Source organism: the organism of the source record quoted next, unplaced genomic scaffold, assembly GCF_019419815.1.
Source record: "Pyrus x bretschneideri cultivar Hongxiangsu unplaced genomic scaffold, Pyrus_bretschneideri_v1 Contig48, whole genome shotgun sequence".
Classification (NCBI taxonomy): domain Eukaryota; kingdom Viridiplantae; phylum Streptophyta; class Magnoliopsida; order Rosales; family Rosaceae; genus Pyrus; species Pyrus x bretschneideri.
The window spans coordinates 1,386,895-1,413,524 of record NW_025999785.1 but is presented as its reverse complement, the minus strand read 5'-3'; the positions used below and the strand labels follow the sequence as shown (position 1 = coordinate 1,413,524).

Below are 26,630 nucleotides of genomic sequence, written 5' to 3'. Positions count from 1 at the left end.
TTAACTAACACAACTGCCAAACTATTAGGAGTTGAAAATCAGAGTACATATAACAAACAGTTCACAAAACTAGGAATATTATTGAAACGAATAACAACTACAAATTTGCTGAGACGGCTACATAACCCAAATAGATTACATTGTGCCTCACTTGTTTATCATACTAAAGTACAAACTATATTTATAGAAAACGATACTTAAGAAACTCTAACTTAAATGGGCTGAGCTCAAATCCGAAACTAACAAGAAAAATCCAAGTAATTAAATAAACATAAAAGACTAATATTTTCCAACATCATGCATATCATCAAAAGGCTGGCCCAAATTTATATTCTTCCTGATCTGCATGATGATTTATGCCTTTAATTCGGATTCCTTCGCGGAGTGTTGGCAAATTTCCATTGCACGGGCATTGCATGCGCGAAAGTTTTCTCGCCAGCCACTTTGTCCAGAGGCACGGCATCGGAAATTTCTTTCAAGTCCTCTTCCTCGAGTTTCAGCGCCATAGCGCCAATGTTCGCGTCCAGGTTCTTAATTTTCGTCGTCCCTGAGGAATTTGAAGCAAATAAAGCATGAATGAACAGTGTAGCTCATGTTCATCAAATTTTAAAACATGACAAACTCATTGGCATCATGCAACTGCAAACAAGATCATGCAAATTTAGCGCAGACGATCATCTTAGAATGCAAATGAAACCAGTGAGTCGACTCACCGGGGATCGGAACAACGTCATTTCCTCTGTGGAGAACCCATGAGAGAGCTAGTTGAGCAGCACTGCATTCGTGTTTTTTTAGCAAGGCTTTCGATTCGATGATATATCTGTTTGTTTTTCTCCAAGTTCTCTCCTGTCAGCCGAGGATGTGCATGCTACACACCGAAAACAAATCAATTTCTTTCGTTAAGTTTAAAATTAGCTTAATTAGCTCTGTGTTTTGAAAAACCGAGTGAGCAGAGCGGAGAATAGAACAATGCGCATATGTAATGAAGAAATTAATATCCACCCCGAGCTGTAGCATCCACTTTCTCCAAAACCGCTTTTCCGGCGAAAAAACCATGTCCAAGAGGACTATATGGAACGATTCCAATGCCACGCCCCCTGCATACGTATAAATGTGTTACAATTTGCCAACACTTGCACAAAACTTAAGCGTCCCGTATGGTAGGTAAAGATAAAGATGCCAAGTCATGACAGCTCATATAGTGTAGGATATTATTTCTGTTATGGTTGTAATAATAATTACCTAGATTTGTTATGTTTGTTACGGTTGTTAGAGAAAACCTTGTGCATAGCTTCAGCTATATATATGTACTAATAAACACATTTGTAATTAAGAAAGAAAGTAAATGAGAAGAGGAATATTCAGTAAAACAAGTCTCTTAGTTTTCTCTGGTTTCTTCAGTAGGAACTAGGAGAGATCAGTTTTTGAAAACATGATATACCTGCAAAGTGGAACAATCTCTTCCTCGATATCACGAGTCCAAAGCGACCACTCCATTTGTATGGCTGTGATGGGATGAACTGCATGAGCCCTCCTAATCGTGTCCGGGCTCGCTTCTGATAATCCAATATATTTTATCTTTCCTTCTTCCACAAGTTTCTTCAGCTCCCCCATCTGAACTCCAAGAAAACAAGAAAATAAGTATCTAATTAATCGGATTTTAGTCTTCGGGTTGCATATTTAGTGCAAATTTGCGCGGTTTTATGACCAAGGAAGAGAAGAATGCAAGTAAACACGGGTTACATAATTTACATACCGTGTCCTCGATAGGCACGGATGGATCCACCCGGTGTTGGTAGTAGAGATCAATGTAGTCGACACCAAGGCGCTTCAAGCTCGCCTCACAGCACGACCTCACATACTCCGGATCGCCCCTTAGTACGACCGCGTCCGATGCCTATAACACCGAATTTCGTGGCTAACTGAACTTTTTCTCTCGGCATTTCCTTTAAGGCCTAAAGATTCATACAATGTTCATCAGTGTTTGTTAAGCAATAGCGATAATCTGATTAGCAGAGTTCGTGTAATTAATTAACTAACTTAATTGATAGATAATAATACCTTGCCAACAAGAATTTCATTGGAGTGATCAGTTCCATACATATCAGCTGTGTCAAAGAAGGTGATTCCTTTACTAGAGGCATGTTTTATATACTGACATCACTAAGTATCTCACTATGTCATGGGGGAGTATTTGACATAACGGAAATGTTATTCCTTTGTAACCAAAAGGTTATGGATTCAAGTCGTGTAAACAACTTATTTGTAAAGTAAGGATAAAATTGCGTACGATAAACGTTCCTCCTCCGACTCTAGCAAAGCATAGAGCCTCGTTAGCATGAGATCGTCCTTATATATAGACTGACATCACTAAGTATGTCACACGCCACGTGGGAATAACTAGGGCAACTTTTGACTACCAGCATCCATATATTACGTTACTATCTTACATCACTGACTATGTCATTGTGCAACTATGTTGCTATTCTTTCTACCATCATTGATCACGGTTCTATACTCATCATATTATTTTATTAATTTAGGTAGCATTTGGTATATAGACGGGACATAATTAATTAAAATGGGACGAGATGAATGGGATGAAGCGGAGATACCACCTCCCTCACCGAGACACTAATGTAACGGTATTTTACATGACAATGTGCTATGCAATATCAAACGTTAATCTAAAAAACAAAAGTCAAGCGTAAATGAGAGAAGCTTTAGGAATGCTATTTTTCTTGAGTACCTACTATATGCATTATGCATGACACATATTCGAGTTTTCAATTTGATCCAAGAGTCTCTAATCACTCAGTTTAAACCGTTAAATTAAATTCAACAATCAAATATTTTTTGTCATTGAATGCGTGCAGATGCTCAGGAAAAATCGCTAGAAACCTAGCTAAATGGATTATACCGCAAGGCCATAGTATTATTCCCTGCCCTTCAGCTTCAGCCATATTATTCTTCTTTAATTTTCTCCAAATGATTTCTTTTGATTGTTTCCTGCAATTTAGATCAATCCCAAAAACAAAATAGGATTTGGTATATGTATTAAATCAGCCTATCAATTCTCAGCAGCTTCATTTTATTTAGTGCGCTGCGGCTGTTCTTTTATCCAGATTAATTATAAATAGGTTGAAGAAACTAAAAATAAAATAAAAAGAATTAAAAGAATAGAAGAAAATGGGTATTAAAGCTTCATTTTAATCCTTGAAAAATATGACTTTTAAACTATAACATTGTGTTAGATTAAAATTCAATTTTCGTCCCTCATTCATTTAATAAATTCATCTATTGATTATATTTTGATGTTTTATTTCTCTTTTTCTTCCTAATTTTATTGTATTAATTATATTTAATTAAACCTAATTTTCATTTCATTTATCATAATATATGTTGTTATAGACATTTAGGTTAAACTAATATATCTATATCTATATATATATATATATATTTTTTTTTTTTTAAGAAACAATATATTATTTAAACCCAATTTTCATTTCATGGAGCACGTAATGAACGATTGTCAGCCGTTAGTGGATGGAGTTATGTTTGAGAAGCGAGAAACTGGTTTACATGTCGTATCATGTGGGGAATGTGGAAGGGGAAGGTTTGATGATAAAGATGCCGGCGCCAGAAGGCGGGCTCGCAAGGACAGTTATGGTGACATTGCCGGAGGAGGAGCTTGCCCAATTATGTGAGGCAGAAGCTATTTCAAGCCTTAACCCTACAATGATACTAAGTGGGAGATAAACTGTATAAAATTTTCTATAGCTTCGAAATACATTATATTTGTAAGACTTTATAGACTTTAAGAATTGAAGATTTATCAATTTTACAATAGTCGGTTATGAGCATTCAAGCTTACATTCGTTGTCTCGTTGTCTCGAGTTCGACTTTCCCTCTCCCAATATCGTCGTAACAAAAACACCCTACAACTCTCTAACTAATTAGAAAGAGAAACTATTAACTAACACAAATGCCGTACTCTTACGAGTTGAAAATCAGAGTGCACATAACAACGGATGAACAAATGGTCTACAAAACTAGGAATATTATTGAAAACAAAGAAATACTACAAATCTGCCAAGACGGCTACATAACCCAAACAAACTACATTGTGACTCGCTCTTTATCATACTAATGTACAAACTATATTTATAGAGAACAAAATCTAAGAAACTCTAACTCGGATGGGCTGTGCTCAAATCCTAAACTAACAAGAAAAATTCAAATATTTTTTTTTTCTTCTGAACAAATGATATTATCTATATAAATCTACATAATTAAATAATCATAAAAGACTAATATTTTTCCAACATTAGGCATATCATCAAAGGGCTGGCTCAAATTTAAATCCTTCCTGATCTGTATGATGATTTATGCCTTTAATTCGGATTCCTTCGGGGAGTGTTGGTGAATTTCCATTGCACGAGACTTGTATATTTTCGAAAATTTTCTCACCGGCTACTTCGTCGAGAGGCACAGCATCGGAAATTTCTTGCAGGTCCTCTTCTTTGAGTTTCAGCGCCATAGCGCCAATGTTCGCATCCAGGTTCTTAATTTTCGTCGTCCCTGAGGAAATTCAAAGCAAATAAAGTATAAACGAACAATGTAACTCATGTTCATCAAATGTTAAGGCATGACAAACTCATAGGCATCATGCAATGCGAACAAGATCCTGCAAAATTAGCACAGATGATGATCTTAGAATGCAAACAAGAATTTCATTGTAATGATCAGTTCCATATAACGGTATTTTTCATAACAATGTGCTATGCACTATCCAACGTTAATCTAAAAAACAAAAATCAAAGTAAATAAGAGAAGCTCTAAGAATGCTATTTTTCTTGAGTACCTGCTACATGTTCTATGCCTGACACATATTCGAGTTTTTAATTTGATCCAACAGTCTTTAATCACTCAGTTTAAAGCGTTAAATTAAATTCAATGATCAAAATTTGTTAAAAAAGAAAAATCAAAGATCAAATATTTGTTATCATTTAATGCGTGTAGATGCTCAAGAAAAATCGCTAGAAATGCAGTTAAATGGGTATACCGCAAGGCCATATTATTCCCTGCCCTTCAGCTTCTGCCATATTTATTCTTCTTTAATTTTCTCCAAACGATTTTCTTTTGATTGCTTCCTGCAATTTAGATAAATCCCCAAAACAAACTAGGATTTGGTATATGTATTAAATCAGTCTATCAATTCTCAACAACTTCATTTTATTTAGCTGCAGCTGTTCTTTCATCCAGATTAATTAATAAATAGGTTGAAGAAACTAAAAATAAAGTAAAAACAATTAAAAGAAGGGAATTGTTATTAGCACTCCAAAAATCACATTTGGCACTCCAAACTTTTTATAATTAGAAAGAAAAATACATTTGTGAGAAGTGTAGAATGAGATTTTTGGAGTGCTAATAACAATTCCCTTAAAAGAATTAGAAGAAATGGGCATTAAAACTTCATTTTAATCCTTAATGATTTTTAGACTATATCCTTGTGTAAGATTAAAATCTAATTTTCGTCCCTGATTCATTTAATAACATCATTTAGTGATTATGTTTTGATGTTTTATTTCTCTTTTTCTTCTTAATTTTATTGTATTAATTACATTTAAGCCTAATTTTCATTTCATTTATCATAATATATGTTGTTATAAACATGTAGGTTAAACTAATATTTTATATAGTATATTTCAATACAATTTGGGTGTTCTTCATTTAGGTACATTAATTTATTTAATATATTATGCTATATCTGATGAGTCCATATTATATCATGTAACATCTCACATCGTCCAGGGGAGTGGATCCTCTAAGCCTTATATGTATATTCTCATCTCTACCTAGCACAAGGCCTTTTGCGAATTCATTGGCTTTGGGTTCCATCGGAACTCTGAAGTTAAGCTAGTTCGCATGAGAGCAATCCTAGGATGGGTGACCCATTGGGAAGTTCTCGTGTGAGTTCCCAGAAACAAAACTGTGAGGGCGTGGTCAGGGCCCAAAGCGGATAATGTTGTGCTACGGTAGAGTCAAGCCCGGGATGTGGTGGGGGCCTAGGCCGGGATGTGACATACCATATATTTTACCCTATTCTTAGTTATATTTATTGGTTATTTTGGTAGAACTTTGATACTTTGTTATATCTTTTCAATGGAGGACATTCAACTTCCTTTGGAATAAAAAGTGATCAAATGGATGATTTTTGGAGTGATTCTAATTGAAGGATGTTCGTGAGTCTTTCAAGATGACTGTGTCAAAATTTCAGATTTTTCTACTATAAGTTGTTTGACCGTGGCGAAGAAAAGAAGGTCCAGCATGCAGCTATCCCAAATTGACTTTTTTGATATTTTGGGTATTTTGGAGGTCAATATGGCATATTTTGGGGAATATTCAATATGAGGATTTGTAGGGGACGTCTCAAGCTTTCAAAAGAGATATTTTGGGACCAAATTGGAGTTCATTTGGTCGGTCAAAAGTGTGATTTTTTGAGAAGTCTGAATTTTAGTTTAAATAGAAAACCTTTTATTTTTTGTTTTATTATTTTATTATGTTCTCTAGTTTTATTCTAAGACCTTTTAGGGTTTTATTTTGTATTAGTATAAATAAGATATTTAGCCATTAGGGTTAAGAGAGGAGGAAACGCATGCACTACTCCAAAGAGTTTTTGAAGTTTACTTTCTAGGTGTTTTCTATCATTTTTCTATTTCAATAAATTCTTTTTGTTTTATGGTTGTGCATAACTAATTTTCGTTTGCTAGGGCGATACCTTGAGTCTTAGCATGAATATGTAATTTTTATTTAATTGCTTATGATATTATATATGCATACTTTGAATTATTAATCACTGTGCTTTAAACTGTCTCTATATCTTAATTCTTAGCTACCATTAGGATGTTTAGATAAGTAATTGGATGCAATTCGATCGGAATACCAACGGGGAATTGAGTATTGCTTTTTGTGATTAATAGTTGTAATTTCACCTAGGATGAATACCATGTCTTAGGGATTGCATGATTTTTCAAAAGGTTTTCACAAAGCGTAATGAGTCATGCATATTTATATTTGATCTGAATACTACAGATGGATTGCATGCTTGATATACGTTTTAGCTTGAATACCATGAGTAGAATATACATTAGGAAAACCTAACCTTCAAAGTTGCATGGGTAATTCGTAAGTATTTGATAAATCTACATAGGATTGTTAAGGGACGGCGGAATCCTAGGTTTTTACAATTTGGTTTTCAATACGTTTTCCTTTGTTTTCTTTACTTTGCTAATTTCTTTATTCATTTTAATTAAATTCGTTTTTATTATTTTTAAATTCAAAACCAACATGTCACATCCCGGCCCGGGGCGAATCACTTCCCGGCCCCGCTCCACCACCGTAGCACGATATTGTCCGCTTTGGGCTTACCATTCCCTCACGGTTTTGTTTTTGGGAATTCACGAGCAACTTCCCAGTGGGTCACCCATCATGGGATTGCTCTAGCCCCCTTCTCGCTTAACTTCGGAGTTCCTACGGAACCCGAAGCCAGTGAGCTCCCAAAAGGCCTCGTGCTAGGTAGAGATGAGAATATACATATAAGGATCACTCCCCTGGGTGATGTGGGATGTCACAATTCACCCCCGTTAGGGGCCCGACGTCTTCGTCGGCACACCACGACCAGGGTTAGGCTCTGATACCAATTGTCACATCCTGGCCCTGGGCGAATCACTTCCCGGGCCCACTCCACCACCGTAGCATGATATTGTCCGCTTTGGGCTTACCATTCCCTCACGGTTTTGTTTTTGGGAACTCACGAACAACTTCCCAGTGGGTCACCCATCTTGGGATTGCTCTAGCCCCCTTCTCGCTTAACTTCGGAGTTCCTACGGAACCCAAAGCCAGTGAGCTCCCAAAAGGCCTCGTGCTAGGTAGAGATGAGAATATACATATAAGGATCGCTCCCCTGGGTGATGTGGGATGTCACAAACCTCTTCCAATCTTTGTTTTCAAATAATTAATTAAGATTTGATATTTACATAAATTATTCATTCAATCCCTGCGGAACCTTTTTTGAGTCGTTTATACTACAACTACCTTGTTCTCTTGCAAGTATTTTTAAGTGTTTTTATCCCTATTTTTGCAGGTGGTAAAATCCATATCAATATCCATCGGTATAGACATTTAGGCACATTAATTCTTCATGAAATTTAGGTACATACATTTCGCTATTGATATTTTGGTACAAACATTTAGATATAGACATATCGGTACAAAGATGTCAACTTAATATTTTTTGGTATATTGATTTCTGTACATTTGTGTATTTACATATTTAAGTGTCACTAATTTCTTTTAATGTTTTCTCATTTAGGTTTTTTTATAATTGGAAGAACTAAATTGTGCATATTAATAAAATCAAAATTTTAATGTGGAAACATGAAATAAAAATACACATTAAATAACAAAATAGAATATAAATTTTAATAAAAATACATTTCAAAGGATTAAAATGAATATGTATTCTAACACCAAATTTTTTTTTTTTTTTTAATATCAATTTTTTTCAAGGACTAATGTTCAAAACCCCTTTTATTAATAGAATTAGTACCAGTAACCATCCCATAGAGCACAAGAAACAAGTTTCATATGCCTAAGCTTCAGAAGATACAATATCATTAAAATCCAACACTGAGATGGAATAATGTTCATGCCTTATTAAAAGCTAAGATCTTGGAATCTTTCGGAGGAGTGTTGGCAAACTTCTGCAACGCCATGAGGAGCACGAAAGCTCTCTCGCCAGCTACTTGGTCGATTGGTACAGCATCAGAAACTTCTTTCACGTCTTCTTCCGTCAGCTTCACCCCCAAGGAACCAATGTTTGCATCCAGGTTCTTAATCTTTGTTGTCCCTGCAGCGGAAATTGAAAAACAAATGAACAATGTGTTGATTGAGTGTGTGTTATTTTCTTCGCCTAATTCCATGGTGTGCGGACTCTCCTCAGGAAGATTAGTAACCGCAAGATATTTGAACAAACTTGGAGCTAACGCGGGATAGGTACGACATCAATTCCTTGGTGGAGAACCCATGTTAGTGCTATCTGAGCAGTAGAGCACTGGTGCTTCTTAGCAATGCTTTCTATTCGATAGTAAATGTTCTTGTTCTTGTCTAAGTTCTCTCCTGTGAACCGCGGCTGTGAGGCCTTCAAACCAGGGGAAAACAAGGTTTCAATTGGCACACATTTAAGAACAACATGATTTAGAATCAACATTTACTTCTACAATAGATGGAGCAGAAGAAATTACCGCAAAACTATTTGCAGGCAAACTTTCAACAACTGCTTTGCCACCGAAAAAACCACGACCAAGTGGACTATATGGAACTATTCCGATGCCAAGCTCCCTGTATGCAATAATATTCAACAAAATAATTCACACAAACAAGAGTTATTATCGTAACCCCAATCAACTTTCACAACTACAATGGATTTATACGAATGAGACCATCTTCAAAAGCACTCCCTCCCCCTTACAGAAACGGAATTATGAAAGCAATTCATATTAACACTTGTGCATAGCTCAGATTGGAACATACCTGCAAAGTGGAACAATCTCTTCCTCAATATCACGAGTCCAGAGGGACCACTCCATTTGCAGAGCCGTGATCGGATGAACTGCATGGGCCCTCCTTACTGTGTCCGGGCTGGCTTCAGATAACCCAATGTACTTTATTTTTCCTTCTTCCATCAGTTTCTTCAGCTCACCCATCTAAACTCCACGAAAAAACAAACCTAGCTAATAAATTTTCCAGCCAGGTACCCACTATTTCTACATGGGGATGTCTAATATTATACATTGTGGTTCTAAAGGAACAGAACGACATACAGTTTCCTCTATAGGCACCGAAGTGTCCACCCGGTGGTAATAATACAGATCAATGTAGTCCACGTCAAGACGTTTCAAGCTAGCCTCACAGCATGAGCTGAAATACTCAGGAGTTCCCTTCACTACCACACCAGCAGGCGGCACTATTCCAACAATACCAAACTTTGTGGCCAATGGAACTTTTTCCCTTGGCAACTGCTTCAAGGCCTAAATGGCATAAATTTTTCAATTAGAATTTCAGAATATAACAATCAAAACACAAATATATAAAAGGCAAGGACATATACATTCTGCTAATCGTCTACTACTTCACAAATTCTGTCTATCCTGCATCAAGCAATGCAGATACTTCACTTCTGAGTTAATCTAAAGAAGTAGCTTGATAAATTCACAACCGGAAATACATACCTTCCCAACAAGAACTTCATTTGTATGAGGTCCGTACGCATCAGCTGTGTCAAAGAAAGTGATTGCTTTGTTGAAGGCATGTTTTTAATTATAGCGATACCATCCTCATCGGCAACAGGAGAGTTGTAAGTCCCGGTAAGGCCCATGCATCCGAACCCCAACTTTGAGACCTGTAAAATTTGAAAAATGATGAAAATTTGGCCGAAATGTATCTAAACAATTGAGTATATTTACAACCACAGAAAGCAAGCATCTAAATCAACGCCTGGAAAAAAGTTTAGCCTTAAAACCAAAAGAAAAATCTGCATTTCTTCAAAGAAAGAAGAAAGATTGAAATTTGGGTATTGAAAGCATGAATGTGAGACTTTACCTCAAGTCCTTGGCTGCCCAGTTTAACTCTTTGAACTTGGACTTGGTTCTCTTCTGCCATGCTTCCAAAATTTTGGCCTCTCTCGCTAACTCTCTCTCCCTCGATTTTAAAAGTCGTCCCACTCAGTGTTGTTGGATCAGCTGGAGCCTGAAGGTTAGGTGTTTTTAAAGGGTTTTAATAAGGAATCCATGGAGTAGGACATTTGGTCCCCCATGTTTCGAGTCAGAAGGAGGAGGACTTGAATTGACATGTGTTAGCATGGAGCACGTAATGAATGACTGTCAGCCATTAATGGATGAAGTTATGTTTGAGATGCAGAAGAAACCGGTTTACATGTCGTATCATGTGGAGAATGTGGAAGGGGAAGGTTTGATGATGGTGATGCCGGCGCCAGAAGGCGGGCTCGCAAGGACGGTTATGGTGACATTGTCGGAGGAGGAGCTTGCCCAACTTTGTGAGGCAGAAGCTATTTCGAGCCTTAACCCTACAATGCTGCTAAGTGGGATACAAACTATATAAAATTTTCTATAGCTTTGAAATATTTATTATAATTTCAAGACTTTATAGACTTTAAGAATTGAGGATTTCTCAATTTTACAATAATCATTTAAGAGCATTCAACCTTACATTTGTTGTCTCGAGTTCAGCATTCAACCTTACATTCGTTGTCTCGAGTTCGACTCTCCCTCCCAAATATCGTAGTAACAAAAACAACCTACAACTCTACAAACACAACTGCCGCACTCTTAGGCATATCATCTAATGGCTTGGCTTAAATTTGTATCCTTCCTGATCTGTATGATGATTTATGCCTTTAATTCGGATTCCTTCGGGGAGTGTTGGCGAATTTCCATTGCAAGGGACTTACATTTTCGTAAGTTTTCTCGCCGGCTACTTCATCGAGAGGCACGGCATCGGAAATTTCTTTCAGGTCCTCTTCTTTGAGTTTCAGCGTCATAGCGCCAATGTTTGCATCCAAGTTCTTAATTTTCGTCGTCCCTGAGGAAATTTCAAAGCAAATAAAGTATAAACGAACAATGTAACTCATGTTCATCAAATTTTAAGGCATGACAAACTCATTGGCATCATGCAATGCAAACAAGATCTTGCAAATTTAGCACAGATGATCATCTTAGAATGCAAATGCAATCAGTGAGTTGACTCACCGGGGATCGGAACAACGTCATTTCCCCTGTGGAGAACCCATGAGAGGGCTAGTTGACCAGCACTGCATTCGTGTTTTTTAGCAAGGCTTTCGATCCGATAATATATCTGTTTGTTTTTCTCCAAGTTCTCTCCCGTCAACCGAGGATGTCCAGCCTAATTTACACACCGAAAATAAATCAAATTTCTTTGTTAAGTTGAAGATTAGCTTAATTAGCTCTGTTTTTCAAAACTTAAGTGAGCAGAGGATAAAAAAATGCGCATATGTAATGAAGAAATTAGTATCTACCGCATGAACATTAGAATCCAATTTCTCCAAAACCGCTTTTCCAGCAAAAAAACCACGGCCAAGAGGACTATACGGAACGATTCCAATGCCACGTTCCCTGCATACGTATAAATGTGTTACAATTTGCCAACATTTGCACAAAAACTTAAACGTCCGTATGGCAACCATTTTCGTTTTCAGTTTTTGACAACATGATTACCTGCAAAGTGGAACAATCTCTTCCTCGATATCACGAGTCCAAAGTGACCACTCCATTTGTATGGCTGTGATGGGATGAACTTCATGAGCCCTCCTAATCGTGTCCGGGCTCGCTTCTGATAATCCGATATACTTTATCTTTCCTTCTTCCACAAGTTTCTTCAGCTCCCCCATCTGAACTCCAACAAAACAAGAAAACCAGTATCTAATTAATCAGATTTTAGTCCGGACTGGCTTCGGATTGCGCATTTAGTGCAAATTTACGCGGTTTTAGGACCGAGGAAGAGAAGAACGCAAGTAAACACGGATTACATAATTTACATACCGTGTCCTCGATAGGCACGGATTGATCCACCCGGTGTTGGTAGTACAGATCAATGTAGTCGACACCAAGGCGCTTCAAGCTCGCCTCGCAGCACGACCTCACATACTCCGGATCGCCCCTTACTTCCGTACGAGGCTGTCTGTGTCCCATGCTTATACTTACAACGCCGAATTTTGTGGCTAACTGAACTTTTTCTCTCGGCATTTCCTTCAAGGCCTAAAGATTCATAAAATTTTACGTTCATCAATATTTGTTTAGCAATATCGAGAGTCCGATTAGCGGAGTTCGTGTAATTAATTAACTTAAATCGATCGATAATATACCTTGCCTACAAGAATTTCATTGTAATGATCAGTTCCATATACATCAGATGTGTCGAAGAAGGTGACTCCTTTGCTGAAGGCATGTTTTATTACTGAGATTCCTTCCTTTTCGGCATCCGGAGAGTTTATCCAGCTAAGTCCCATGCATCCAAACCCTAATTTTGACACCTGAAGATGATCAACGTGAATTAATTAATAATTTTTGGAGATACGCATCAATGGAATGTTTTACAAATATTCAATCAAAATTCAAAAGATTTATTGGGGAGGCCATAAACCAACAATAAAAGGGTATTAAAACGCGATGAATCCAAATCAGCATTGAAAGAGATTACCTCAAATCCTTGGGTTCCAAGTTTAACTCTTGGAATCTGTATTTCTTGCCCCTCTGCCATATTATTCCTCCTTTCCTCTGAATGATAGTTTCTTTTGATTGCTTCCTCTCTTAGAAGATGAAATCCCAAATGCGAGTAAGGATTGAGTGCCAGACATCACTGGTATATTATTTATATATACACACACACACACACATATATCTTTATATATTTATATATTTATATACTGACATCACTAAGTATGTCATTGTGTCATAGGGACCATTTACCGCAACGAAAATATATAAGGAATTTTAACGAAAAATTCACGGTATTGTTCATTTTAACGAAAAATTATATTTTTACACTAAAAAGTCAATTCTGGTACTATTCATTTTACCCTTTATTTTGCCATTATCATTAAAACTCAAAGTTTTCAAACCATTTTCATTAATTTTCTTAAATCTTATATATCCTTATATATTTGTATACTGACATCACTAAGTATGTCACTATGTAATGGAGGAGTATTTCGCACAACGAATAAGTTTCTCTGTGACAAAAAAGTCACAAGTTCAAAACATTGAAACAATTTCTTGCAAAATAAGGATAATGCTCCATATCCCTAGTATAATATATATATATATATATATATATAACAGTAGGATTGAGTGCCACACATCACTAGTATATTATATATATATATATATAAACATATATATCTTTATATATTTATTTACTGACATCACTAAGTATGTCATTTTGTCACGGGAACTATTTAACGCAAAAGAAATATTATTCATTTGTGACCAAAAAATCACTGATTCTGATAGTAGAAACAGCCCTTTTATACATAAAGTTAAAATTGTTTGCGATAAACATTGATTTTCTCTTTATGTATTTGTGTGTGTATATATACTGACATCACTAAGTATGTCAGTAGTCATCGGGAATATGTAGTGCTTTTGACAACTCGCAGCCATGTATTATGTCACTATCGACACCACTTGACATCATTGACTATGTCATACTGCAACTCGCTTGTGTAGTCTTTCCTCCATCATTGATTACGTTTCTATCCTCATCATATTATTTTCTTCATTTATGCTTATCCCCAACTGAAAGAGGATCAAGGATCATGTTTAGCCATATGGTTCTATAAAAAATTATTTTTTCATGAATAATATCAAACCATATTTTATATCATCTTCAACAGAGGATGTCAAAAGGCCTTAGGCCAAAACATAACCATTTGACAAAAAACCAATCTCTAATCGAATGAGGCTATTTTTTAACCCTCTCAATAATTTATTATTTTAATTGAATTACATTATCATATTAAAATAAAGTTTTTAGACATCTTTTGAGTGCTACTTGTCACTAAATGAATAAACCTCTGGATTTTTATATCTTTATATAATGAAAAGGATGTGAAAAATCGGTGAATAATTGAAATAAAATGAGGTAAGATAATATATAACGGTGAAAATGATGTGAGAAATAGTGTAGAAATAGCTTAGGTATTTATAAGAAAAAAAATTAGAATTTTTTTAGTTTAAAATTTTCGTCTAAAAATAAAATTCAAATGCAACAGTAATCTGACTTCAGCATGATGTCAGATATCATGTGTTTAGACAGGGGTAATCAAGCTAGCTGGCTGATTATGGCCAACCCGCTGGCTTGGTGTCTGATTTTTGGCCGGGTGGGGCCCACATTGGTCCTATGACGTCCAATCCCTATGCATCAAATGGCCATGAAACAATCGTAGGGTGTAATGGCTCAGGTGGTTGATGTATGAAGTTGGCGTGGAATTGACAGGGTTGGCAACTTTTGGCGTGTTCCAGGCAATCCTTCACCATGCTTGACCAGTAGTAGCCCATCCTTTTGAGCTAAAAATGCAGCTTTGGTGCAGACTGATGCGTTTCGCATACATTTGAGTGTGTTTCTTCCATGGCTTGATTAGCTTCTTCTTCACCTAGTCATCTTAGAAGTACTCCTTCAAAGAAGCATTGGTAGAGTGTTCCTTTGTAGTAGAGGAAGCGAGGTGCTTGTCGACATATTTCAGAGCGATGTCTAAGATAGTCCGGAAGCTTCGCATGCTCCAAGAAGTCGATCAATGGTTATCTCCAGTCTTCAGTGTCGACTGGAAGTACTCAGATGATGTTTGTATCATCTAGTAGCATTTCAATGATAAGCGGGATCACCCATCTTTGGTAAACTAGCACGTCTACAGCTTCGCCTTCTCCTAACGCCATACTTGAGGCTAAGTTAGCGAGAGCGTTCGCCATTTGATTTTCTTTTCTTGGCACATGTTATACCGTCACGTACTCAAATTTTTGTAGCAATTTAGTTGCTAGCCGGAAGTATGAGACGAGATCACCTTTCCTCACTTCATGATCAGTTAAGAGTTGATTAATTATGAGCTTAGAGTCGCCATACACTTATAGCATTGTGATTTCCATGTTGATCGCCATTTGGACTCCAATGATCAGCGCTTGGTACTCAGTGACGTTATTGATGCACAACTCGCTTAATCGGAAGGAATATGTAGTATTTATCTTTGTGGTGACATGGATACTACTCTTGCCCCTGCTCTGTCTGCTCGTGCAGATCCATCGAAAAACATCATCCATGTTAGGAAGATGTGGACATAGAACACCTCTTTGTCAGGCAGCCATTTGGTCTAACTCTCAGTTAGAAATAGCTTTCATATCAAAACGGGCTATACTTTAACCTATGACCCTTTAACCGGATTGATTGAAAATGGCCTTAAAGAATATAAATCCTCCCTCCCTCGCCCGGAACTACTGTAACAGTATTTTGAACAATATGCTAGGCAATAACAAAAGTTCATCTAAAAACCAAAAGTCAATGAAAATAAGTGAAGCTCTAGGAATGCATTTTCTCTTTGGTACCTACTACATGTACTATGCTGATCCAAGAATTTTCGATCGCTCATTTAAATCGTTAAATCAAATTTCACGATTAAATATGTGTTGTCATTGAATATACGTAGATACTCAAAAAATATATCTCAAGGCCTTGAGTTCCAAGTTTAATTCTTGGAATTGGAGCCCTTCAGCCATATTATTATTTTTGTTTAGTCGCAGCTGTTCTTTTGTGCGGATTAATTACAAATAGGTTGAAGAAAATAAAAATAAAATAAAAGGAACTAAAGGAATTAGCAGAAATGGGTATTATTTTTAGATAGAATAGTACCAGTAACCATCCCATAGAGTACAAGAAACAAGTTTAATTTGCTTAACATCATTAAAATCCAACACTCAGATGGAAAAACGTTCATGTCTTAGAAGCTCAGATCTTGGAATCTTTTGGAGGAGGAGTGTTGGCGAACTTCCACTGCAACGCCATGAAGATTCCGAGAGTTCTCTCCCCGGCTACTTGGTCGATTGGTACAGCATCAGAAACCTCTTTCACGTCTTCTTCCGTCAGCTTCACCCCCAAGGAACCAATGTTTGTATCCAGGTTCTTAATCTTTGTTGTCCCTGCAGTGGAAATTAAAAAACAAATGAACAATGAGTTGATTGAGTGCGTATTTTTCTTCGCCCAATTCAAGGGCGTGTAGAATCTCCTCAGGAACATTAGTACCTGCAAAATATTTGAACAAACTTGGAGCAAACGGCTTTTTAGTTATGAGTTCTAAATCACAATGTAGTGTACTTCGAGCTCAAGTAAAAGGAATTAATGAAAAGAAAGCTGCTTTTCTGTTTCTATAAACCATTATAAGAACACGCACAAGGCACAGCCCATTGGCATGGAAACAATGAGCTGCAGATGCGATATACCAGATTTCACATCAATTAAATTTGAAGAGAATAAAAATGTTACAAGGACTCACCTGGGATAGGTACGACATCAATTCCTTGGTGGAGAACACACGCTAGTGCTAGTTGAGGAGTAGAGCACTGGTGCTTCTTAGCAATGCTTTCTATTCGATGGTAAATGTTCTTGTTCTTGTCTAAGTTCTCTCCTGTGAACCGCGGCTGTGAGGCCTTCAAACCGGAGGTAAACAAGGTTTCAATAGGCACATATTTAAGAACAACATGATTAGAATCAACATTTACTTCTACAATAGATGGAGCAGAAGAAATTACCGCAAAACTATTTGCAGGCAAACTTTCAACAACTGCTTTGCCACCGAAAAAACCACGACCAAGCGGACTATATGGAACTATTCCGATGCCAAGCTCCCTATATGTGATAACATTGGACAAAATAATTCACACAACTAGAGTTATTTTCGTAACCCCCAATCAACTTTTACAACTCCAATGGATTTATACGTACAAGACCATCTTTAAAAGCACTCCCTTTTTTCCCCTTACAGAAACAGAATTATGGAAGCAATTCATAGTAAGACTTGTGCATAGCTCAGATTGGAACATACCTGCAAAGAGGAACAATCTCTTCCTCAATATCACGAGTCCAGAGGGACCACTCCATTTGCAGAGCCGTGATCGGATGAACTGCATGCGCCCTCCTTACTGTGTCCGGGCTGGCTTCAGATAACCCAATATACTTTATTTTTCCTTCTTCCACCAGTTTCTTCAGCTCACCCATCTAAACACCATGAAAAACAAGCGTACCTAATCAAATTTTCCAGCCAGGTACCCACTATTTCTAGATGTGGATATATAAAGTGTAGAACTTAACATGTTCAATATTTTACACTGTTTCTAAAGGAAGAGACTGACATACAGTTTCCTCTATAGGCACCGAAGTGTCCACCCGGTGGTAATAATACAGATCAATGTAGTCCACGTCAAGACGTTTCAAGCTAGACTCGCAGGATGAGCGGACATACTCAGGAGTTCCCTTCGCTGAAATAATAGGAGGATTCTTTTGTCCAACAAGACCAAACTTTGATGCCAACTGAACTTTTTCCCTTGGCAACTGCTTCAAGGCCTAAGTGGCATAAAATTTTCAATTAAAGTTACAGAATAACAATGAAAAAACACGCATATAAAAAGCAAGGACAGATACATTCTGCTAGTCGTCTACGACCTCACAAATTTTATCTATCATGCATCAAACAATGCAAATATTTTACTTCTAGTTAGTCTAAAGAAGTAGCTCGATAAATTCACAAGCGGAAACACATACCTTCCCAACAAGAACTTCGTTTGTATGAGGTCCGTACACATCAGCTGTGTCAAAGAAAGTGATTCCTTTGCTGAAGGCATGTTTTATTATAGCAATACCATCCTCATCAGCGACAGGAGAGTTGTAACCCCCGGAAAGGCCCATGCATCCGAACCCCAATTTTGAGACCTGCAAAATTTGAAAGAATCAGGAAAAGTTGAGCATATTTACAACTACAGTTAGTAAGCATCTAAATCAACCTCTGGAACAAAGGTTAACCTCGAAACCGAAAGAATTTAAAGCTCAGTTAATGTTCTTTTTGTCTGTCCTTTGAGAAGAGAGCCCAAAAAGCCTTGAAAGAATAATATGGATTACTAAGTTAGAGCAAATCTGATCAGTTCTATTGCAGAATCAAACATATTCACTCAACAAAAATCTGTCTGAAGAGAGAAAGACAGAGTTTGAATGAACTCTGGCCTCGTTTGGTGATTAGGATTGGATTGGATTACTCCTATAATTGAAGGTATGCTGAAGGTGGAGGTGAATGATTTTTCATTCCAAGAGGACTATAAGGGATTAGACACGAAGGAATTTTATCCCTTCTAATCCTACCACCATTTTCTAAGGATTGGAACGGAAAAGTTTTTTTAACAACTAATCCATCTTCTACCTTTAAAGTTTTTGGAAAAAAAATTCTTCATTTCTTCCTTCAACATACCTCGAATACAATGAGTTATCTCGAAGACAACAAGTTATCTAATTCAATCCAATCCAAGGCACCAAACGAGCATGTCTAGGAAACTAAGAGGGGTGTATTCAATTGTGATTTTGATGGATTTTAATTCTTTTAATGAATCTAGGGATATTCAATCACGATTTTAAGTGATTCTCTGAAATTTAAGGTGTATTCAATTAGAATTTTAAGATAGTTTATTAAAATCCTTAGAAAATTCGGGTGTATTCTATTAGGATTTTAAAGAATTTTATAATATTCTAGGTGTATTCAATTAGAAATTGATTTTAAAGAATTTGAGAAAGTTGAGGAATTAGAGGGAATTAGAGAGATTTTGTAATATATTTTAAACATTCACAAATCTCACATCTCCTCATGAGATTTCGAGAGAATTGAATCAAAATTTTATATGAAATCTTTACAAATCAATTAAACTCTATAAAAATCTATGAATTTATAAATTAATTAAAATCCCTCAAATTCTTAATTGAATACATCCCTATCCCTAAGAGGAATCATTGTACCTCAAATCCCCAGTATCCAAGTTTAACTCTTGGACGCAATATCCCCGTCCCCTCGTCATCCATACCATCTTTTTATTCTCTAAGATTAATTTACCACTCACCCATTGACCATCTTAATAAACATTTCACAAAACCAGCAAAAACTATGGGATTTGACCCAACACCAACAGGGTCATCATCAACTTCACTAAATTTTGCATTTTTACCACCAGATTTGGTCTGTTTACAGCAAAGAAGTTGACTTTTTTCCGGATTTATGCAAGTGGGGTTATCAGGAAATCTGATATGAACACAAACAACAATCTGCAGTTCTCCAAAGAAAGAAGAAAGATTGAAAGTTGGGGTATTGAAATTTGAAAGCTTGAATGTTAGATGTTACCTCAAGTCCTTGGCTTCCCAGTTTAACTCTTGGAACTTGGACTTGCTTCTCTTCTGCCATCCTTCCAAATTTTTGGCCTCTCTCTCTCTGACTCCCTCTCTCCCTAGATTTTAAAGGTCCCTCCCACTCTCAGAGTTGTTGGATCAGCTGGAGCCTGAAGGGTAGGCGGACTGTCTGTACCCGATTAATATTTTAAAGGGTTTTAATGAGGAATCTATCGAGTTTGACGGAGAATCCATGGCTTTTTCAAACCGTTTAAAACTTGAATTGAATTAGAAATGGGTCTAAAAATTCAAGTGTATTCAAAAAAATCGAGATAAAACGTATTCTTTAGAATGAAAAATGCACTATTTTATTTCGTTCATCCATCTTTTCTCTTGTTTCGTACATCCATTTTCTCTTGTTCGGTTCGTCATTTAATTTTATAGAGGAATAATCTTGTTTCGTTCGTCAATTAATTTTATAAAGGAATAAATTCTCTACCAAAATTTTGATATTATCCATTAAAAATCAAATCCGAGTTGGATGCACTAAAACTGAAAAGGAAATGATCTTTTATGCAAAAAGGAAATGCACCAGCCGGGAATCGAACCCGGGTCTGTACCGTGGCAGGGTACTATTCTACCACTAGACCACTGGTGCTAACTTGTCAATTTTAGCTCCCGCCTAGATATTAAGAACACGTAAGAGGGACTGAAAATGAAACTAAACTGAATATTGTCCTCAATTGCAAAATGACCCGTTGGTAATTATTATTATTATTTTTGTCCAACATTGGCCATAACAATCAAATGATCAAATATGAGACAATCACATGCAAATTGAAGAAAATGGTAAATTGTACCATGTCTTTTTTACTCTGTTACACACCTAGAATGTTTTTTTTCCTATCCAAACTCCTTTTATGTTTTAAATTATTCAATTTTCACAACTTGTATTTGCAACGCACACTTACGAATATGAGGTGACCGACCTTGAGGGTCCGACTCCTCTCAAGACCAGTCTTATTCCCGCATATAGAATTTGGGACAATACGGTGCTTCAATGCTTAATTTGCTAAACTCAAGCCCACAAAGCATGAATTACAACTACTTTAGAAAATCTTTCCAAAGTCTAAAGGAACTTGAAGGAAAAGACGTTAAGAAATGGGAACAGATAAAGTATAGAACACGAGTTTCAACTTTCATTTGTTATTAACATTATAAAAACTTCATCTTGAGCTCCTCTTTTTATTTTATTTTTTCACACAAGAGAGGAGTGAACGATGACTTTCTAGGTGTGTAAACAGCAGCTTCCGTTCACAAAATACAACGTCGTTCAATTCCGACAGTCAGATGGAAACGTTTCCATGTCCTAAAGCTCAGATCTTGGAGTCTTTCGGAGGAGTGTTGGCGAGCTTCCATTGCAGCCCCATCAGCAGTGCATTATCTCTACCACCAGCTACTTGGTCGATCGGTACAGCATCACAAATTTCGTTCAGGTCCTCTTCCTTCAGGCTCACCTTCAAGGAGTCAATGTTTGAATCCAGGTTCTTAATCTTTGTTGTCCCTGCAGTCGAAATTCAAAAACAAATAAACAGTGTGTCAATGACGAGTTCTAAATCACAATGTCATATACTTGGAGCTCAAGTAAGATGAACCGAAAGCCACTTTTCTATTCCATCTAAGACAACCATTATAAGAACAAGCACAAGCTCATTGGCACAGAAACAACGAGCTGCAGATGCAACGTTGCAGGTTTCACGTCAGTTGAAGTTGAACAGAACAAAAATGCCATGAGGACTCACCCGGGATAGGTGCGACATCATTTCCTTGGTGGAGAACCCATGCTAGTGCTAGTTGAGCAGGAGAGCATTCGTGCTTTTTACCGAGGATTTCTATTCGGTTGTACATGTTCTTGTTCTTGTCTAAGTTCTCTCCCATGAACCGGGGGTGTGAGGCCTTACAAAACGAAGAAAAACAACATGATTAGAATCAAACCCTACGCTGCCATTGTTCGTTATTCTACGGAACCAACATTTACTTTTACAATGGGCCGAGGAGAAGAAATTACCACATAACTATTTGCAGAAACACTTTCAACAACTGCTTTGCCACCGAAAAAACCACGACCAAGTGGACTATATGGAACTATTCCGATGCCAAGCTCCCTATACACGATAGCGTTGAACAAAATGATTCACAAAAACTACGATGAACTATACATACAAGGCCATCTTCAAAAGCATTCCCTTTTTTACTTACAGAAACGGAATGATGGAAACAATTCATGGTACCAGTTTTGCATAACTCAGAGTCTCAGATTGGATTTTGAACATACCTGCAAAGTGGAACAATATCTTCCTCAATATCACGAGTCCAGAGGGACCACTCGATTTGTATAGCTGTGATCGGATGAACTGCGTGTGCCCTCCTTATTGTGTCCGGGCTGGCCTCAGATAACCCGATATACTTTACTTTTCCTTCTTCCACAAGTTTCTTCAGCTCACCCACCTAAACTCCACGAAAAACAAACGTATCCAATCAGTTTATTCACAAGTTTGGTGATTTAGTTGATTGAGGAGGAGAATGACGTACAGTTTCCTCTATAGGCACCGAAGTATCCACCCGGTGATAGTAATACAGATCAATGTAGTCCACATCAAGACGTTTCAAGCTCCCCTCACAGGATGAGCGGACATACTCGGGAGTTCCCTTCGCTGAAAGAACAGGAGGATCCACCTGTCCAACAATTCCAAACTTTGTAGCCACTTGAACTTTCTCCCTTGGCAACTGCTTCAAGGCCTAAATTACGCAACGTTGCAGTTAGAATCACCGAACATAACAACCGCGAAAGGTAACGGTATCTGCACTTTTCTGCTCCGTCATACAAAACACATATAAAAACATGGAGACATATACATTCAGTAGTGCAAACACATACCTTCCCAAGAAGAACTTCGTTCGTATGAGGTCCGTACACATCAGCTGTGTCAAAGAAAGTGATTCCCTTGCTGAAGGCATGTTTTATGATTGCGATACCATCCTCATCGGCAGCAGGAGAGTTATAAACCCCACTCAGGCCCATGCATCCAAAGCCCAATTTTGAAACCTGATTAACAAAGAAAATAAAAATTTTGCAACAAATCAGAAAAAAAAATGGTAGAAATATATTATAAAAAAAAAAAAAGTTGAGCTACTTCCAAAAGGTAAGCATCTAAGTCAACCTCTGCAACAAAGGTTAACCTCAAAACTCAAAGGCCTCGTTTGATAGAGAGGATTGGCTTGGGTATGACGATTATTCATGAAAAAAAAAGTTGTCCCTTTTAATTCTACCATTTTGTAGGGACTAGGAGGGATATATTTTCTTCATGATTAACCTTCAACATGGACAAAATCTTCTCATCTATTTCTTCCTTTAAAATGCCTTAAATGTAACGAATGGTCCCATTGAAATTAGTCCTCCCTATCAACCAAGGCCTAATGAAAATGGAGCTTAGAAATCATTGAAAGAGGCAAAACAATTAAGTCTCATTTAGAGTCAAGGATTGGATCAGATTGGATCACTCAGTAGATTTAACGGATGTTGATAGAAAATAAATGTCAAGTTCCAAATTTGGTCTCAGCCGAATATAAGAGATTGGTCACGAGGGAAACTTTTCCCTTCCAATAGGATTTGGAGGTTAAGTTTTCTTTGTGACTAATTCATCTTCCATTCTTTATTCAACATACATTGAATCCAACGACTCTAATCCAATCCAATCATTGACACCAAAACAAGCCCTTACATCTCTTTCTTTTACCAAAAAATGGAGATTAGCAAACTTTAGGCAAATTTGATGAGTTATATACTACACAACCAACCATTTATTCACTTTCAAAACTTAATCTGAGAAACAAAAGACATAAATTGAATCACTTTCAGAATCTAAAAATGGATTGATTAATTCATTCATACCTGAAATCCACAGTTTCCAAGTTGCACTCTTGGAATCTGTATTCCCATCTCCTCAGCCATACTGTTCCCCTCCCTCTCTGAATTTCTTCAAAAAAAGAAAAAAGAAAAAGAAAAGCCAAATGAGAGAATAGATTTATATGATTTGAAATCACAAACTGCTGAACATTATATATACTAAAAGCTAGTTGAGCTAGGCATTGTTCAGAAATAGTAAAAGGGCGGAAATGCCCCTGGCTTCTCTGCTTTCTTCCGTTTCTCTCGTTTGCTTCGTGCGTTGGAGAGACAATTTTGCCCCTCTTTTCCACGCATCGCTCTTCGTTGATCGTTCCCTTCCATTTGAGAAAAAGACAGGAAAACAGGGATGCCATTGCCATTGCAGTTGCGTGGTGGAAGTAACGAAAGTCCATTCCTCGAAAAAAGGATAATAAATGCGAAGTGGCAGAAAATTAAGATTAAAGTCATGGGTTGTTGACAAATTTGGTGTGCTTGGTTAGAAAAATATGAAAAGATGGTTTGGTGTGTATGGTTTTTGTTTTCTAATATTTTCTCTTTTAGCATACCAAGGAAATTGATGGGCAGTTGATCATCGCTGCAAGTTTTGCTTTTCATTTGTTTTGGTTTTTTCTTTGCCTTTCACTTCCATCCTTTTCTACACTTTCTGCCGACGGAATGCCCTCCACGCGTTGATGATCGCTGCACGTTTTCTTTTCCATTTGTTGTTTTTTCTTCGGCTTTCACTTCTCTGTCTGTCATTTTCCATTTTCTATCTGTTTTATGCTTTCTTTCTTTCTTGCAAATTGTTAACGGAGCAGGTTATGTTGTTTGGAATTATAGGTACAAGTTTGTTTTGTTGTAAATTGGTTTCATGTTGACCGACAGTAATACATTTATACTAAATAATATGAATGTATTCCTGTCGATGTTTTAACCGACATGATTGATTTGAATTTTTTTTTTACAATTTTATTATTATTTTTTATTTACGAAATTTTTTCTATAACTTCTATTTTCCATTTTTTTTTAATTCTATTTTTTTCCTATAACTTTTATTTTACAAAATTTGTAGTTTTTAACAACATTTAACAAATTATTAAAAACATTTCTAGTTTTTCATATTTGTTAAAAAAAAAACATTTAACAACATGAAACTTAAACAACATTTAAGTTGTAGTTTTTAAATAATAAATTATGTTTGGTCCTATGGCCCTTGGTTGGAGATGGTTTTTTGTGAGGCCATCTCTAATCGAGGGCTGGCCAGAGGGCTTGTTTTAGCCCTCTGGCCCTCCAAGATTCTCCAAGATATTAATATTTTAATGAACAGTACATGGCCATATTTGCCTCCGTCTCCAACCGAGGGCCAGATGGCTCGTTTTAGCATTGCCACAAAAAACCGTCTCCAATCGAGGGCCAAAGGGCCATAGAGCCAAACATAATTTATTATTTAAATTTAAAAACTACAATAACTTAAATTCAAATTCAACAACTTAAATTTAAAAACTACAACGATAACTGGCCCAAAAAACCAAAAAAATTAGAATTTAAATTTAATGAATGGTTTAGGTATTTATAAGAAAAAAAATAGAATTTTTAAGAATTTAAAAAAAAAAAAATTGGCCCAAAAAACAAAAAAAAAAAAATTTGAATACAACAGCTAGTTGACTAGCCGTTGTATTCAATTTTTTTTTTTTTTAAGCAATCCTGTTGGTTATAACCGACAAGAAAGCTATATTTTCTGGCCAGCCCCAGGCTGGCTGCTGCAGACAGCCTTCCAGCCCTCTCCGATTCTGTGGGGCCTTCTCAGATTCCACAGCCCTCTGACCTAGCCTTCGGTTGGAGACGGTTTTCGGGCTATTTTCGGCCCTTTGGCCTTCTAGACCCTTCGGTTGGAGATGACCTGATAGGGTTAAAACGAGCCCTCGGGCCCTTTGGCCCTCGGTTGGAGACGGAAGCAAATATGACCATGTACTTTTCCTTAAAATATTAATATCTTGAAGAATCTTGGAGGGCTAGAGGGCTAAAACGAGCCATCTTGCCAGCCATCGGTTGGAGATGGCCTAAGGGTTCAAGTTTGTTTTGTTCTTTGCTTCAGTCTTGATACAATCTTTTGGCATTTTTATATGTTTTGGTTGTGATTTTGGAATTGTGATGATTAAGTTATGTTTTGAGATTTTTTTATTTTTTATAGTTGTCATTTTGAGGTTTAATTTTATAGTCTTGGGTTCAGGTTTTTACAGCTTTATGCAAACCAAACTTACCCCCTCTCCACATCAGCCGCATCTGCTGCCGCCATGATGCTCCAGCACCAGCTCATGATGTCCAGATCAGGCGCCACCGACTCCGACTTTGGTCCCATGCGATTGTCTTTGGGAAACAACGGCGACTTTGACCTCTCCAACAACGACGTCGGCGACGGTTCCTCCTTCAAATCCCCCAATTAAGTGGTGAGTATCTCTCTCCATCTCTCTATGTATGGAGTAACTGATGGTATAAATTTAAATTTACAATGGCGAACTAATGGAGTGCCATAAATGTAAATACGTTATTTTACATGGAGGCGATGGGGCTTCTTCTGTGCAATCCCTGCTCAATGGCTTTGGTGTATCACTGCATGGAGCTGCTAATTCTCAGTCTCCAAATTTTCACCACCCTCGGCATGCGGAAGACGTCTCTGTTAAAGGTG

At 37.0% G+C, this 26,630-nt stretch overlaps 3 protein-coding genes, 1 non-coding gene and 2 pseudogenes across 7 annotated transcripts; all 6 read right to left on the bottom strand.

Annotated features, from left to right (window-relative positions):
• Nucleotides 1-12: 12 nt before the first annotated feature.
• LOC125469988 lies at nt 13-5,105 on the bottom strand (annotated as a pseudogene).
• A 3,453-nt stretch (nt 5,106-8,558) lies between these two features.
• LOC103954401 lies at nt 8,559-10,737 on the bottom strand (annotated as a pseudogene).
• Nucleotides 10,738-11,178: 441 nt separating this feature from the next.
• LOC103954402 (perakine reductase) lies at nt 11,179-13,475 on the bottom strand. 2 transcript variants are annotated; one of them, XR_007252345.1, is made up of 8 exons: nt 13,297-13,475; nt 12,962-13,129; nt 12,639-12,854; nt 12,315-12,487; nt 12,116-12,212; nt 11,829-11,982; nt 11,318-11,661; nt 11,179-11,284 (listed from the first exon to the last, which is right to left on the bottom strand). XR_007252345.1 is itself a non-coding variant. In XM_009366227.3 (7 exons), the coding sequence occupies exons 1-7, from the start codon at nt 13,354-13,356 to the stop codon at nt 11,477-11,479; spliced, it is 1,053 nt and encodes a 350-aa protein (XP_009364502.2). In that variant the 5' UTR covers nt 13,357-13,475; the 3' UTR covers nt 11,179-11,476. The 2 variants fall into 2 exon arrangements, 1 of the variants encoding a protein (XP_009364502.2); XM_009366227.3 differs by having other exon boundaries at nt 11,179-11,661.
• A 2,981-nt stretch (nt 13,476-16,456) lies between these two features.
• Nucleotides 16,457-20,417, bottom strand: LOC103954404 (probable aldo-keto reductase 1). Of its 3 annotated transcripts, none has more exons than XM_009366230.3 (7): nt 20,015-20,417; nt 18,400-18,567; nt 17,995-18,201; nt 17,684-17,856; nt 17,391-17,487; nt 17,135-17,288; nt 16,457-16,781 (listed from the first exon to the last, which is right to left on the bottom strand). In XM_009366230.3, the coding sequence occupies exons 1-7, from the start codon at nt 20,072-20,074 to the stop codon at nt 16,591-16,593; spliced, it is 1,050 nt and encodes a 349-aa protein (XP_009364505.2). In that variant the 5' UTR covers nt 20,075-20,417; the 3' UTR covers nt 16,457-16,590. The 3 variants fall into 3 exon arrangements, with proteins under 3 accessions (XP_009364505.2, XP_048424555.1, XP_018504722.2); XM_048568598.1 differs by lacking the exon at nt 20,015-20,417 and adding an exon at nt 19,097-19,120; XM_018649206.2 differs by lacking the exon at nt 20,015-20,417 and adding an exon at nt 18,658-18,894.
• A 168-nt stretch (nt 20,418-20,585) lies between these two features.
• Nucleotides 20,586-20,656, bottom strand: TRNAG-GCC. The gene has a single exon. It is a non-coding gene; the product is annotated as a tRNA-Gly (tRNA).
• A 519-nt stretch (nt 20,657-21,175) lies between these two features.
• LOC103954405 (probable aldo-keto reductase 1) lies at nt 21,176-24,236 on the bottom strand. The gene is made up of 7 exons (XM_009366232.3): nt 23,951-24,236; nt 22,937-23,104; nt 22,591-22,797; nt 22,334-22,506; nt 22,067-22,163; nt 21,801-21,954; nt 21,176-21,562 (listed from the first exon to the last, which is right to left on the bottom strand). Exons 1-7 carry the CDS (start codon nt 24,008-24,010, stop codon nt 21,375-21,377), a joined length of 1,047 nt encoding a protein of 348 aa, XP_009364507.1. The 5' UTR covers nt 24,011-24,236; the 3' UTR covers nt 21,176-21,374.
• Nucleotides 24,237-26,630: the final 2,394 nt, after the last annotated feature.

Bases quoted from the DNA above. Each gene is read 5' to 3' on its own strand.
- LOC103954405 (XM_009366232.3), bottom strand. From the start codon at position 24,010: ATGGCTGAGGAGATGGGAATACAGATTCCAAGAGTGCAACTTGGAAAC. The intron at 22,798-22,936 runs GTATGTGTTTGC...TGCGTAATTTAG, and splicing joins ACGAAGTTCTTCTTGGGAAG to GCCTTGAAGCAGTTGCCAAG. The intron at 22,164-22,333 runs GTATGTTCAAAA...TATCGTGTATAG, and splicing joins GATATTGTTCCACTTTGCAG to GGAGCTTGGCATCGGAATAG.
- LOC103954404 (XM_009366230.3), bottom strand. From the start codon at position 20,074: ATGGCAGAAGAGAAGCAAGTCCAAGTTCCAAGAGTTAAACTGGGAAGC. The intron at 17,488-17,683 runs GTATGTTCCAAT...TATCACATATAG, and splicing joins GAGATTGTTCCTCTTTGCAG to GGAGCTTGGCATCGGAATAG. The intron at 16,782-17,134 runs GTGAGTCCTTGT...TTTCCACTGCAG, and splicing joins TGATGTCGTACCTATCCCAG to GGACAACAAAGATTAAGAAC.
- LOC103954402 (XM_009366227.3), bottom strand. From the start codon at position 13,356: ATGGCAGAGGGGCAAGAAATACAGATTCCAAGAGTTAAACTTGGAACC. The intron at 11,983-12,115 runs GTAGATACTAAT...TGTGTAAATTAG, and splicing joins TGGATTCTAATGTTCATGCG to GCTGGACATCCTCGGTTGAC. The intron at 11,662-11,828 runs GTGAGTCAACTC...AAATTTCCTCAG, and splicing joins TGACGTTGTTCCGATCCCCG to GGACGACGAAAATTAAGAAC.